This window comes from Hevea brasiliensis, chromosome 8 (assembly GCF_030052815.1).
Source record: "Hevea brasiliensis isolate MT/VB/25A 57/8 chromosome 8, ASM3005281v1, whole genome shotgun sequence".
Taxonomy (NCBI): domain Eukaryota; kingdom Viridiplantae; phylum Streptophyta; class Magnoliopsida; order Malpighiales; family Euphorbiaceae; genus Hevea; species Hevea brasiliensis.
Window position 1 is genome coordinate 90,921,049 of NC_079500.1, and position 16,490 is coordinate 90,937,538.

Consider the following 16,490-nt stretch of genomic DNA (forward strand, 5'->3'; position numbering starts at 1 on the left):
GATACTTCCGTCAAAATTTTCAGAAGCATTTTGGTTTACCAAGAAGAGTTTAAGTCATTGCATTGCCAAGCTGCCGCTCTTAAGGCAAAACCATTTCGCTATCATATTCAGACGTTCTAATTTTATGCATAATGTCTTGTCTTGCCAACCATTTCACTCCCATCCACCTACTAGTATTCTTCATTTAATTTCTTTTAAAAAAGTAAAAAAGATAAGTCAATTGAATGGGAAAAAATTGTGATTTTAATTACATCAACTGCTTCCAGTCCACACGTTAATCCAGTCATTGGTTTGATGACTTAAATTTCTCCGTTGTCCAAAGTCAATAGTCATCCGTCAACTCCCCCCTCTTCCACGCACAGCTCTGCCCAGGCCGTTAATGCTTACTCTCACTTCCCATTCTTCTTCTCAACTCTATCTCTCCCGAAAACAATGTCGACAACAAGAATTCTCATTCTCTCCTTCACTTTAATCTTCTTTCTCTTCACATTCTTCTGCTTTACACCTTTCTTTCACTTCTCTTCACCAGTTCTTGCAAAAGCTCTTTGTTTCTCTCCCAACAGCACAGACGAAGCCGAATTTGGAACTGTTTCTTCAATCTCTATCGGCCAACATCGTAGGCAGAGATCGGGTAAGCTCATCCTGCAGAGCATCTCTCCCGCAGTTGATGAAAAGGATTAGTGTTGACCAAGAACAACTTTAGCGACTTTGTTGATAGACATAGAAATAAGTATGCAATGATGGATTTCTATGCGCCTTGGTGCTATTGGAGTCAGAAGCTGGAACCGGAATATGCTGCGGCTGCTACCATGTTGAAGGGTAAGGCTGTTCTTGAAAAAATAGATGCTACTCAAGAAACAGAGTTGGCGAGGAAGTTCAAGATTGAAGGGTATCCAACTCTGTATCTCTCAGTTGGTGGAGTTCACAGCGCTGGTTATTCCTACGATAGAGAACGAACCAGGTGATTGTTCTGTTTTTATGCAGATTTTAACCCACAAGAATGAAATTAAGCTTGATTTACCAATCCATGGTCTTTTACATTGCAGGGATGCTATTTCAAATTGGGTTAATCAGAAGGTTAGCAATATTGTCCAAAACGTGACTATAATTGATGAGGCAATCCGTATACTAGCTGCTGAATCTACGATGGTTTTGGGATTCCTAGACACTTTACAGGTATTTTAGTTCCCATTTCATGATACTCTTCACATCTATCTTTAGAATTCTGCTATATCTATAGTTTTCGTGTAATTCATTCAATTCTCTCTTCCAAATCAATGACAGGGTCCACATAGTGAGGAGCTTGCTGCTGTCTCAAAACAGCCTATAGATGTCAAGTTCTATCAAACTAGCAATGCTGATGTAGCTAAGCTTTTCCACATTGACCCTCAAATCAAACGCCCTGCTCTGATCATGCTGAAAAGAGAGTGTAGAAATTATAGGCTCTTTGGTTATGGTTAGTTTCATCAATATATTTTACATCCTAGTAGTTTGAATTTGAGACATTCAAATTTAATGATCACTTCACGGTTTATATTCTACTCTTGTTTCTGCAGAAGGTCAATTCACCAGATTGGCAATAGCTAACTTTGCATCTGTATATAAGCTTCCTCCAGTGATCACTTTCACAGAAGAGGATGGTATAGACATTGTTGAGAATCCAATGAAACAGGTCATATCTTATGTTATATATATATATTTTTTCTTTTTTTGACTAATTTATAGAAGAAATTCAGAAATAATTCTTAGTTACGACATGAACTTTTTCTATTATTTCATTTCAGTTGTGGCTTTTCACTCCTAAAAGATCATGGAAGGTTGTATCCATATTCAAAGAGGCGGCAAATGCTTTCAGAGGAAAGGTGATTATGAAAATCCCTACTTCTAATAGACAGACATAAGCATTTATTAATACACCCTTGGCTATGAACAATAAAGAACCCAAAGTGTCTGCAGGACTAACCATTAACCGTTAAAATTCCTTAAATCATGGGATTGATTAAGCTTACAAGTAAACACTAAAGCACAATTAGAGAGCTGAATCTGCGTATTAAAAGGGCTGATTTTGCAGGGCTAAAAGTCTTCATACAGAGAAGGTGAATGTGCATATGATTCTTAAGATTTTCATCGTTAGCCTTTGCAGAGTTATTAACAATAGACTTCTGTTAACTGATCTATCTGAAACCATAAAATCTTGAAGCATTTCCTTTTTTTGCCAATGATATGGCTCAAGATTTTCAAGTACATTTTCTTGTTTTACCATGTTAAAAGGAAAGTACAACATGATATGGTGTGGTTTTATGTAGCTTCTCTTAAGAAATTATTAGGTGCATTCACTCTCTCTTCTAATCATAATCATGTGGAACCTACTCTGTATGTATTATAGGAAGGGCCCAGTTTTCTGTAAGAGAGAGCACTAAAAACTCCCGGTGTATCTAATAATTAGCCGCTTCTCTTTGTACATGTGGAAACTGGAGATGAATTCCCCGTCCGCAGGTGTCTTTTTCATGAATTTGGCCTCACTGAAGATTCTCCAACAGTGAGTTCTCCACACCATTCTCTCTTTTTCTAAAGAATTGAATTTCTCTTTATTTATCAGATTGAGTTTTAATGGACGAAACACTACATCATCATGCAGGTTGTAGCTTATTACAAAGAAAATGGGGATGAGAAGAATCATATATATCATGGTGAATTGAGCTTGTGTGGCATCAAGGTACACTTTAGTTAATTATTCTCTTATTTCTAAAATTAATTCTTAGAATTAAGCAGTGTAGGATCCATGAGACTAATTATGTGCTGTTTCTAATGTCTTCTGTACCGAGGTGTAGTCATTTGCAGAGGAGTTTCTGGAAGTCAAGTTTCTGATAAAATCAGAACCAGCCGTGAATACATCTATCTCCGTATAAAAACTGATCTTTAAAATCTATCAGTAAGAAGTTGTCATGTGCCATCTCTAAAGTGTGTTAAGAGGTGATGAATAGTACACTTATGTAGTTATATCTGTGCCAAGTGGCACACCACTTCTAATAATATAATAATAGTAATACTTTATTAATATATATTAAATAACATTTATTACTTTTATTATTTTTATCACTCATTAATATGTAAATTTTTAGTTTTTTTTAACACTTAAAACACAAAAATTTAAATAAAATTAATTTTTAGTAATTTCTTTTATTATCATATAGATGTATGTTTATGAATAATAATGATAATGTATATGTTAAATAAAATTTATTGATCTTCCAGAATTTATGATCATATTATTATTAATCACTAATAGTGTGGCCTTTTGATTTCCTAATCTATGTCTATATATAAATATTACTCTCTCCATCTACAAATAATAGCTACATTTAACTTTTTATTTTCTTTAAAATTATCTGTCACATTTAAAAGATGAAGAAGAATTAACTTTTTTTTTTTTCAATTTTAACCTTTTTTTTCTATAAAATACAATAAATATTTATTAAACTTTTAGAACTAATATTAAAGTAATTACTCAATTTAGATAAAGGGTAATTAAGTAAATTATTAGTAATTTTTTTATTTATGAAAATGAGGTTATTCAATCATTTTCTTAATCACTATGAAAACTCTAAACGTGACTATTATTTGTGAACAAAGGGAGTATAAAACTGAAATAAGACTACGCCATAATTTTTAAGTCTAAAGCCTATTGACAAGTAAAATGAAAAATAATATAGGTACTTAAGCTCATTTGTTCTATTAACAATGAATATTATGTAATTTTAACTATAATTATGTGAATTTAAGTGATGCTACTCTATCACCAAATATTGATCTCGAATTAACATTAAAATCTTCTTTTTTTTAAATAATAATTAATAAAATCTTCTTCTTATTGATGGAAAAGAAGAATGTTGATCTTGGAATTAAATTTTCTTGTCGTTGAAGGAAGAGAAGATACTCATCTTTGTACTTAGACTTTGAAGAGAGTTTCACAATTTGCATTTTGCAGAGCTTTTGAGCTCACTTCAGTATCAGGCAGAAAATGATTGCTCGTTTTCAATAAGTCATAATCACAATGAATTAAAATAGATTAAACATAAAATCCTTCATTTTTACATTTACTAGGAGAACATTGGATTCTTAACTCCATCATCTCAAAACAGAACATAATGAGCAAGTATAATAATTAAATTTCTTGCTCTAACAAATGATAATAAGTTAGATAATTTTCAAACCAGTTCTCATTACACTCCATATTCGTCCCTGTCTAAATATTTGTAACGGCCTGGGCTCTTAATAATATACTATGTAGCACAGAAACGGAAACGCAAACATAGAGAAATGCATAAATAGACTTAAGAAATAATATTTTCAAAATTATAGGAAACGGACATGAGAGGCCACTTCAAAAATCTCAAATTAACTCTAACTCCTCCACTGGAAGAAATCCCCAAGTAAACCTTTCTTCAAAATCAAGTCTCACTCTTTTCATGCACTTATTCAATCCTAACCTGCATGCAATTTGCTTCTTCTCAAAACTTCTTTTAATTCACTGATTCAATCCTTCATCCACTAATTACCATGTCTAAAAGTGAAGGTTTAGCACCATGAATCCAAGATCTTTCTCCTTTTATGTTCCCCTATTCTTTGCCTTTCCTCTATGCTTCCTTCCCTCTTCTATGCACAATTTGAGCTCTGCATCCACACTTGTTACCACAGTCAGAGGAAAAAGGAGGTAAACGATGAAGAATAGCTTCTACGATGTGAAGAGGGATTTTGTGATTGCGATCGATTGGTGTTTGACAAAAAGGAAGTTGGACTTTTGCGGAGGTAATTAGAAGATCAGTTAAGGCTTGTTGGATTTGTATATGAGTGTGGTGATGAATTGAATAGTTAAGAAGAGGAAGATATTACTGTAAATCAAGACTTCAAGACTCCTCTTTTGGATTAATTGCTATTGATTTTTAATTTCTTTTAACTTTTATTTTTTTTTAAAATTCCTTTTTGGTTTTTGAATCTGTGCAAATGTAAAAGAAATTTATGATTGAGGATTTTTGCTGATTTAGAATTTGTACCGAAATCTTAAATTTTGGGTTTTTTTTTTTTTTTCGTGTAACTAGAATTGGATTGAAATTTGAATTTTTAGAGTTGATGGATTTAATGTCACAATGTTTGATATAAAAATGTGTTATGTTATTGTTCTAATTTTATTTACGTGAGTGATAAATGTATAATTTATTAATTTTACTCCATCACATTTAGTGTTTCTAGGGTATCTTTATGCCTAATTTAGTTGATTAAAGTATAATTATCTATTGGGCATATATTTAGAGAGTTGTTGAAATAATTGTGTTAAATGAAGAAATTTTCAGCATTTGCATTAATTTGACTATTGCTGTATTTTTTAGGGTTTTGGTGAAGTCCCAGAATATAGAAGTGTGGAAGGAAGCTTGGAAAGGTCAAAAGATTGAGAAGCATTGTTGATACAAAGTACACGGGTCGTGTAAGCACAACCAGAGACCTGTGTAACATTCTGCCAGAAGAAGTCCAGAGAACCGAAGAAGAAACAAAGTACACGAGCCGCGTAACTTGACTCGTGTAAATCCTAGAGACCTGTGTAACCTTCTGTGCCAATACAAGACATACCCACTCAGCTCCAGTAAGTTACATGGCCCTGGGCCATGTAGTGATACACGGGTCGTGTATCTGTCGATAATCAGTTTCCTGATTTTGCTCCAGTTACAGTTTTTGACAGAGAAAAGACTCTTAACACCTCAGGGACTTTAAAAACCTAACCCTAGGCAATTTATTCTAAATAGAAGAGGTAGTAGCCGACACAGAGGGATGAGACTTTCGTTCTCCATTCACATTCTATATTTCTTCAATTTTCTTCTTTAATTTTCTGTAAGCCATGAACATGAGTGGCTAAGTTTTTAATTCATTTCAAGGGATTCAAGTTCTTTTGCATGATTTGTGAGATCAGGTTCTTAATTTAATTTATGTCTTTTGAATATCTATTATTTTCTAATTTCATTGTCTTTGATCTATTGAATGATTTGCTAAAAAGGCCTATCAGTTAATTGTTTGATGTGATCAATTGCTAGTTCATCTTCATAATCCGTAATTGTTGTGTAAGATTGAACATGAGTAGCAATTAGGTTTTATTGATTATGATCCCAGTTTTCGATAATAACCTAAGAAAACTATAGGGTAAATTAAATGATTTATGCTTCATAAATTGTTGTTCAACTTAACTACTTCTTATTCTTAAAGAAGTTATTAATTTAATGAGGATTGCTTAACACCAATTCAGTTAATAATTAGAGTCAACAAGAGTGCTGGGCTCGAATTGATGAGTATAGGGAAGTTAGGGATTTTACCTCGCTGTTTGATAAATCTACGTTAAGTATTCAATAAGAGATAATTGTATTTCTTTTGTCTATGATCAAATCAATGCATTGGAATGTGAATTACTTTGGACTGAAGTTTGTTTAATTTGAGAGTTTCATATTTAATTTTAGTTCTTAATTTCTGGCTTTTGATTTCTTCTTTGGATTGTGAATCCTCCCCCCCCAACCTTTGTTTCTTTTTTCCATTACACAAGTGCACGAAATTTAATAATTTAGTCTCTAGGGTTCCACCTGGATTTACCACTTACTGCAGAAAATATTTTATAATTGGTGATTTCAATTAATTTAATTTCTGGTGGATTCAACAACCATCAATGAGGAGATTCCAATTTCTAACTTTGCAATTCTAACGATTTTGTTTGCAGAATTATAATATGTGATGACCTTTTATAGTGGAGAAATTAGGATTAATTTAGAGTATATGATGTGACTTCTCCAGTGATGATATGACTGCAGACGTGAAACTTTTATTAAGTAAACTAACAATTTATTGACGATTAAGTCAATTTGAAACATTAATCAAATGTGCAAGTTTAATTGATAATTATATAAATTTCAAAGTTTAATTGTAAAAATTGACAAACTTCATAATATTTTTTCACAATTAACCCTTAAAAAAGTTTAATCCAACAAATAGTCAGATATAACTTAATTATATATATATATATATATATATATATTTGGTCAGGATTCAGGAGCGATATCAAAATAAGAGCTACTTTTGCACGCCGGTCGATCATTTTTTGAGGGGGGGCTTTGCGCGCAAAGAGATGGGAGGAGGGCATGGAGAGGGCATGACTTACAAGGGATTGACTTTGCATCAGCCAAAGCGATGGCGTACAGTCACAGGAAAGGGCTTGTGTGACGTTATGTGGTCAGTTCTTACCCATCATCGTATCTTTGCGTCAAACCCTAATTTTAGTGCTATATATTAGTTCCGACCTTCATGCTTTACCTCTTTAAGTTTAGTATGATTTTTTTTATTTGTTGAATTAATTATCTCACTCACTACACTTCTTTATCATATGCTCAAATATGGAAAAAAAAAAAAATTTAAACATCCAGCAGCAATGAAGAAAATTAATTGAACCTCTAGATAGAAAATTGTGGAATTTCCTGAGTTAATCTTCTATTTCTTGTTGTTGAAAATGTGGGCTTTTCCCTTATCAAAGAAAGAAAATGTAAAGATTGAAAGGTCTTGTTCTGGAGTGAAATTGATTGGTAAAACTTCATGTTTAGGATTTCATCTATTCATCTGGGTAAACCGGTGGTTTTATTAAAGATTGATTTTGAAAGTTTTTTATAATCATTTAGCATGGGCACTTCAATTAAACCAGTGATTATAGCGTTATTAGATCCGAGAAAAGAATTAAAAATTCAAGCAACTTAAACATCATGTTCTCAGTGCTAAATGATTGTGTTAAATTTGAAACAAATTGGATTCAAAAGGGGTTCTACACATATTAACTTTATCCTCATAATGATGTGTTCTTCATGTAACTTGCTAAACATTTTTAGTTATCCTAGTAGGTTAATAGGCATAATTACTTACATTGCTAATAATGAAGTTTGTTTTATTTTATTTTATTTTATTTTTCAGGTTTTGGGTACTATACAGGGCTAAGCAAGATGGTCCTGTAGTATTGGTGAGAGTTGATTTTGTTGTACCTTATAATAATTTATTTGCTTTCTACACTAACATTCACATTTGTGTTGTCTTCTAGGGTTGGAGGCATCCTTGGGATAGCCATGATGACCATGGCCATGGCCATGGACACTAGGTACTTTTTTTTGCTACTATTGGATAAATGATGTCATGCACTACTGTAGCTCCTGTAGATACTATATTTTGGTTGGCCTTTAAATACACAATTTGTTTAATATACAAATTTCTCTTTAAAAGTTAGGATGCAATTTTAATTTGAGTGAATGAATTTCCCATCTTAACATCATCCGATCTCAATAAGTTACCTAAATTATGACCCGATCACAGGTCACTTATCTAAATTCAACAATGGTTCGAATCGTCTCCCAAATAAATGTCTTGACTTCAAAATAATTTGACCTCATGAATATTTAGGTTATTTTCTGATCTTTTCATTGTATGTTTAAGTTTTAAAACTGTTTTCATGCACCTTTAAGTTAGGTTGATCTCCTCATTTTTATTCGACTTGTTCTGATCAATGTCCGATCTTTGGATCATTCGATCTTGCATTCTGTTGTTTTCTGATCTCACTATGTTCAAATACCTCAATTCCAAATTACAGTAAGTTTTGTGATTAGTTATCTGCCTGAATTCTTCAAACACCATTAATAAGGTTAATGTTTTATACGATCTATAATAATTATGACAACCTTAAGTACTTCAATTATGATCCAATCTTAAGTCACCTTTCCAATTTTACAATATTTCAAAATGTGACATCCCTTACCCATCTACAGTGTAGCCGAGCAAGACATGCCACACAGTGTGCCGGAACACCGGATCTTATCTTAAATCAATTTATAGTTCTTAATTTGTTAATTAAAAAGCTTTTGAGTGAAACTCATAGCATTTATATAATTCATTGAAATTTTGATTAGTTTAGAATTTCTGAAAATTTTATGAAAAATCCGGCAGAGTGTCAGCTAAAAATAGAGAAAATAGTTCTTCAGAATCTGTTAAAAACACTTTTAATATAATCATATCATCAATTTCAGTTGTAACACCCCTATATTCGGTAGTGCGTTCTATTGTTCTAGTGACTAGTGTCTGTCTGGATAGCTAGGATGCTTAGAATTATATGTTAGTGAGGAGACATAAAATAATGAAATACAATAGAGGAAAATACAAGAAAAACAAAGAAAAAATAAGAGCAATGAAATGTGATTAAGTTAAACAAGCCAAAAACCATAGCGATGGGTGATCGCACTGGGAAGTTGCGGCGAGGATCATTGACCAGCCCTGGACCGCGGGGAACCCTAAAAAATATTTTTGGGACCTAATTAAACATCTATTGAGGTATAAATGACATTAGAAATGTCAAAGAAAAATTAATAAATTAGTACAAAGAAAAATGAAAAATCAAGAAACAAATAAAAATCGGTGTTACCGAAAAATCAGAAATACAAACCGAATAGGGGCATTTTGGTCAATTGACACCTAGAGTTGCCTTTTAACCTCAATGTCTATTAAAAATGAGTGATAGCACACTTTGAAAATGTTAGTAGTATGCCCTAGAGCATATCATTTAGTATGTATCATGTACATATTTTATTAATAAATGGCATTTTCACTTTTCTGTTTATATAATATATTTATGTGTAATAGAAAAGGTCCATTGATATTTTGTTAGAAATATTATTCTTAAGTTGTTAAGAATATGAGTGACAATATTTCTAGCACAAAGTATCATAAATAGGTTCACAATCGAGGATACTTCATAATAAGGACATGACTTATCCAGAAAGATTGTATTCATGTTTGTTCCCAAGTTATTTATATGAGATATAAATAAGATGGAATGGTGAGTCTCATGCCATATAACAAACATGATAGGCACTTATAAATGATAAGTAGGCCGAACCAGTGACACTTATGACAAGCACATGGAGTTTACTCTTGTAAATGTTTTGTCATAAATCATATCAGAGCATATAATCTTTAGACCTGAGATAGCACAGTTATCTTGTATATAGGTAGTTTGAGTTTGATACTGCTTTCATACTTGTACTGTGTATGGGTATATGGGCATGTGTTGGCTCCTACTAGTTATATATGGAGGTAGGTGTTGATCAAGATGGAATTTGTTCCTCTAAGTAAATAGAGATAAAATCCTATGTTCATTTAATTGTTCTTGATGTTTCAAGTTCTGCCGTGACAGATAGATTTATTCGTAAAAGAGTTTCGATGAGAAAATCTTTTAATCAAGAACTGGCATTAAAATAGAACATAATATTCATCCCAAATGGAGATTGACATAAACCATGACTCAAACTTGAGTTGGGATTTTGTAATGAGAGATTCTAGTGCATGGTAACATATGATTATAGGTTCATTTAAGGTAAACCTTATTACTAATTGGGTGGCCATGGCATGCTATGCTAGGTATTAACCATGGTCTATGAGGTTCATAAAATGATTTAGAGAAATCATTTATGGTAAGAAAGAGTTCTAATGATATTAAGAGTTGATATCATGTCTCATTGCCAATTAGTGATGAGCCTAGTAAGTCACACACATACACAAGTTATCACCTATTTAAATATGATTTAATTAATTAATTAAAGAGTTTAATTGATTAATTAAATAGGTTTGGTTTGCAATTAGATTGCAAAGTCCCTAGCATGACTTGAAACCAAATCTAGATTATTGGATGTGTAGTATAAATTAAATTTATATTTAAAGTGTTTAAATATGAATTTAATTAATGAGAAATTAATTAATAGAGATTAATTAATTAATTTATATTTGATATAAATTAATTAGAAGAAGAAAATAATTATTTTGGGTTAAGAACTCAAAATTAAGACACAGGGGCATTTTGGTCATTTTGCAGTGTGACACGTGGCACCATGAGATGGTGACACATGGCATAACACATAAGCTTGCCAAATATTTTTAATCATGTAAGATGATTAAAATCAAGATTAAATATAGGTTTGATACTTGGCACAATGTGATTGGGTCACTTAAACCTAGAGCTAATCAAAGGGTGACATGTGGCAAGGGTTTAATGTGTTAACCTAGCTATTTAAGTGTTGTTATGAGAAAATAAAATACAACCAGCAGCCACACTCCTTTGTCACGCCACTTTGAGGGTTTTTATCTCTTCTTCTTCATCTCTTATCAATTCAAAGAGATTAGCCATCAATCTCTTGAATTAAGAACACTAGAAATTGTTTCTAGTGTCCTGTTTACATCTTTAATCTCTTAAAAGGCAGAACTTGATTTTCTAATTAATAGAAAAAGCTTTAGAAGCTATTCAAGGGCTGCCATAGGTGTTCTTGGTGTGGACAAGCTAGAGGACAACATCCGTGTCCTGAAGACGAATCTCAAAGGCGCAGACACGCTGCAGTGCATCAAGAGGTTAGTGTAATCGTTCTTGATTTAATCTAGGGTTCTAAAATTAATCTGATTAATTTTAAAATCTTAAATGGCAAATACAGATCCAAAAACATATTAAAAGAGTTTTAATATGTTGTTTATCATTGAAATCAAATAGATAAAAATAAATCTTGCATGATGCATGTGACCCTAGGTGAAAATTTTTGAATTCAATGGTATAAACTTGTGTTTTTCACGCTTTCGTTTCTTCAGAAAATGTCATGAAAATTAAAAATGTGGTACATAAAATAAATGATAGAAGTTTGGGGCATAATTACAAATAAGGGAAAATTTGGATTATTAAACATTTAATCCACCTTAGTGGAGCACTATGGATTTGTATATTGGTTAAGTGGACAACATATCCCACTTCAGCCACTTCTTCTTCTTCATTTCATCTTCAAGCAAAATCCAATCCTCCCAAAAACTCCATGGATGGCCAAAGCTTCTAGCTCTCATCCACCAAGATCAAGCCATGAAATCTTCAAGGTTCTTTCATTAGACTTTATCCTTATACCTTGGGCAGCCTATTGGGAGCAAAAAGAAGGAGTTTTGTTAAGGATTGACCAAGCTCCAAAAAGAGGTAAGGGTCCAATTCACTTCCTTTCTTAAGTAAAGTTTATGTTTAGCTTGAGATGAGTTGATTGGTGATGAAAATTGATGGAATTATTGAGTTATTGGACTGCCCAATTTTAGGTTTCCATGGGAGCCTATATTATTTGAGTATTTTGCCCAATTTAATTTGTTGGAATTGTGTTGAATAAATATAGAAGTGCCAAGAATGAATATTGAAGTATTGGGAGGAGGAGGATTGCCAAATTGGGAGTGTAAATTCTCTTATGTAGGTTGTGATTGTTGGCAGTGTATAAATTAGGTTATAAGTGTAAAGTTGTGACTCCAATTGGTATGAGGCCAATTGGAGGTGAAACTAGACATAAAATAGGCCAACTTTCATGTAGAAGTGTTGTCTAAATTCTGCTTAGAAGTGACCTAAAAGAATGACCAAATCCATATTGCATGACATGAAAACCCAAAATTTTGACCATATGAACAGTAGTCAGTATTTTGGCCATAACTCACTCAAAACAAGTCCAAATGACCTGAAATTTATACCATGGAAAGCTTAGACATAGAGCTATAACTCTTATGAAGACACCAAAGCCCGGAAATGACCATAACTAAGTCAAATTGCTTGTACAAATTAGGTTACAAAAACTGGCCTAATTGACTTTAACCTAAAAATGACCTAAACTTTGCAATATAAGTGCAACTTGACCAGCAATAGTAAAATGACTATAACTTAGTCCATATAACTCCAAATGTCCTGAAACCAGTGCCAAATTTTCACTAAGACATAGGCCTATAATAATGGTATTTTAACCAAAGCCCAGAAACTTAGGAAACTAGGTCAATTAAGTTGATTAATTTGGCATACCAAATCTGGAAATGGTTCAAATGACCATCAACTCCAGCAAAGTGTTTTAAGTATAACTCCCACTAGAAGTCTTCAAAAAAAAAATGAGCCATACCATTCTGGAAAGCTAAGAAATAGACCTTTAACTTTGTTTTAGACCTCTCCCTCACCTTATGAATGTAAGAAGCTCAAATGTTGGGTCAAAGCTATTGCCCTAGTTGAACATCCTGTCACTACAAGACCATTGAGTCTAGTCCAATAACTTGACCATAAGTAACTCTATAAGACTTGAAAAATTACAATAAAAAAATTCTTAGTGACCATAAGACATAGGGTAACATATCCTATGAAGAGTAATAGACCTAAATATGGCAGCAACCTACTCAAATAAAATTGGCAAAGTGTAATACTAAAACTGATTAGTAAGGGAACTAAAATTCAGAATTGACCTAATTATGGTCAATTGACCATAACTTGAGTTATATAAATCCAAATGACATGATTCAAAAAGGAAATTAAAGAAGACACAATGAGAAACAATTTAATGAAGAGAAATCTATTAAATTTACACTGTAGCTTGGTCCAGTAGACAGTAAACATTGGCCATGAAATCTGAATAATTACAATAAAATGCAATAAGCTTTAAAATGAAATTGGTAACATACACCAACACTTAGAGACTATAAAAGGTGACAAATTGGGAACATTAAAATTGACTCACTTAGATGCATCAAAGGTCAACGTTATAGGTTGACTAATGAAATGAATTGAAGGGAATAGTACCAAGAAAATTTAGAAATTGGATTTTATTGTTAGAAACGATTTAACTGAGTACTGAAACACTTTAAATTGTGTGTTTCAGTTGAAAAGGATATTGAAAAAAATAAGAAACATTGAGTCAAGGCCAAGAGGCGACTCATCAGAGGTTTGTAGACAACTAGTTTTTTTTTTTGTCCTAAGGGATTTTGCGGTCGCCTGAACGATCATTCACCGAAGTGGGAAAGAGTGAGGAGTCGCCACCTTAGTTTTGAGGGTAACTAAAGAAAACCATTTGTAAAGATAAATTGAAATAAAACCACTTCAAAATAGAGATTCTAGGTTCGGGGTCCGTAAACGGGTGGGGAAGGTGTTAGGCACCCCACCTCGTCCCTTAATATCTCCCACCACTTCTCTTCTGGTACCGTCAAAGGCTCTTACTACCATAGCACTCTGACGTATGTCAGATTGGTCCACCGGCAGTCTGGCCAAGGTAGCACTAGGGAGTACATTAAGAGCTGATCCGTTATCAATAAGTACCTTGGCTACTATACAACCCTTACACTTCACTGTTACATGTAGAGCCTTAGTGTGCCTCAAACCCGCAGGGTCTATCTCGTCCTCCGAGAAAGTAACAAAACTGGATGCCTGGATTTGTCCCACTATCTTTTCAAACTGCCCCGGTGTGATGTCGGGGCTCACAAAGGCCTGATCCAGGATTCTCTGCAAGGTTTGTCGGTGTACTTCCAAACTCAAGATCAGTGACAGCAGTGAAATCCGTGCAGGCGTCTTCCTCAACTGTTCCACCACATCATACTCACTTTGCTTCATTATTTGGAGTAACAACTCCTCCTCTGCTTTATGCTCAGCAGGCTCTGCTTCCTTTGTCTTCTCTACATCCTCGTCTGCATTCTTCCATGACTCTCCCACCTTTACTTTCCCTTTTCTCTTTTCTTTTTCTTCGTTACTGTAACACCTCCCACTTCGAGTTATGAACTCGACCTCTTGCTCAAGGGAGGAGGGCTTTGTGGCAGTGACGGGTTGGGGACTGATATGGGGAGTAGCACTGGTGGTAGGTCCAGCATAAGTCATCTGAAAGTGTGCATGAGGAGTGAAACATGGCTTAGGAGGTGCCGGAGGTGAAGCAAGGCTAGGAGCCAGTATACTGCTCGACGCTCCTTGAGTGAAGACTTGGTAATTGTAGTTCCAAGGTATGGCGTGGGTGTTGGTAACGGGGAGCTGAGATGGGGCTCGGATAACCGTCACTGGTGGTGAGGCTACCGGGGGTGAGAAAGTGATTCTGGGTTTAGGGGTGGGAGCATTTTGGCTATATCTAGTGGTATTCACTCCCTCTTCCATCTTCGACCTCGTCTGGCATCTCAGAACCTTGAGAGACAATAAGTTCCAAACCTCTTGCCTGAATCCCTCACACACTCGCACTGTGATCACCGCCTCCATGATAAGGACACCCCGTACTCTCTTCCAATCCCGCTACTTGAGGGCAGAGGTAGCCTTCCCTCATTGCCACAGCAAAAATTTCCTTAAAGTAAGGAACCAGCTTGTCTACTTCCAGCGTTGATCCTCCTTTATCAGGCTCTATCATATTTACACCACTGCCTGCATTATGGTTAGGCAGTGGGTTTGAGGTAACATTGGGGAGGGAACCATTTCCCTCAATCTTCAACCACTCGTTTCTAATTAAAGCGTGCACTCTTCCCCTGAGTGCCCCGCAGTTATCGGTTGAGTGCCCTTGTGCCCCTCCATGGTACTCACAACGGGCAGTAGCATCATACCACCTGGGGTATGGAGGCTGAATTGGATCTAGGGGAACTGGTACGATTTGGTTTATACCGACAAGGTATCGGTATATTTCACTGAGTGGGAGGGGAAGAGGTGGATCAGGGTTTCTTGGGGGTCTTGGGTTGTTTAGTGGTGGTCTTGATTGAGCGGGAGGAAGAGATGGTCTTGGTTGGTAATTTGTAGGTGGAGGGTATTGTGGGCGTGGGTGTGGATAATTAGGGAAAGGAGGTGGAATATTTGCGACTGTCTGGCCATGAGGGGGAGGATATGGCCGATAATTGTTTTGAGGGAATGGGGAGTAATTATTCTGCCGGGTGACTGAATGGACATCACCCTCCTTTTTCTTGCCAAAGTTGGCAGTTTTCTTTACAGGGTTCTCAGCCAACTCCTGTAATCGTCCCATTCTTAGGTTGGCCTCTATCCTTTCGCCAGCCTGTATGATGTCAGAGAAGCTGTTGGAGGTGTTCCCAATCATCAAGTTGAAGTAAGGGGCCTTCAAAGTTTCGATGAACAGAGAGCATAGCTCATTGTCGGTCACCGGGGGATGCACTTCTGCCGCCTTTTCCCTCCATCTCTGGGCATATTCCTTGAAGCTTTCTCTGTCTTTCTGTACCAGGTTCTGGAGGTCCCTTCTCGTGGGGGCCACATCACAATTGAATTTGTACTGCTTTAAGAAGGCATCAGCTAAATCCTTCCAGGAGCGCAGTTTGCTCCTGTCCAACTGAATGCACCACCTCAAAGCTGCCCCTGAGAGGCTCTCATGAAAGAAGTGGACCAACAGTCTATCGTCCTCTGTCAGAGCAGATATCTTGGCGATATAGGTGGCCAAGTGAATGTGAGGATCTGAATTCCCTGTGTACTTATCGAAGTCAGGGACCTTGAACTTGGGTGGCACCACCACATCGGGCACTAATCTTAGTGATGCCACGTCGACCAAACCATACATATTCAGCCCTTCAATTGCTCTCAATCTCTCCTCTAGAGCAGATAGTTTCTCACTTTCTTTTGTCTTATTTTCCCCTCCCACTGCATGATATGCTCCCCC

At 35.1% G+C, this 16,490-nt stretch overlaps 1 protein-coding gene and 1 pseudogene across 1 annotated transcript; both read left to right on the top strand.

The window, feature by feature from the left end:
- The first annotated feature begins 327 nt into the window (after positions 1-327).
- LOC110641080 (protein disulfide isomerase-like 1-3) lies at positions 328-3,013 on the top strand (annotated as a pseudogene).
- Positions 3,014-7,159: 4,146 nt separating this feature from the next.
- LOC131182539 (NADH dehydrogenase [ubiquinone] 1 beta subcomplex subunit 2-like) lies at positions 7,160-8,170 on the top strand. Its single transcript, XM_058152076.1, has 3 exons — positions 7,160-7,263; positions 7,990-8,035; positions 8,114-8,170. The coding sequence occupies exons 1-3, from the start codon at positions 7,160-7,162 to the stop codon at positions 8,168-8,170; spliced, it is 207 nt and encodes a 68-aa protein (XP_058008059.1).
- Positions 8,171-16,490: the final 8,320 nt, after the last annotated feature.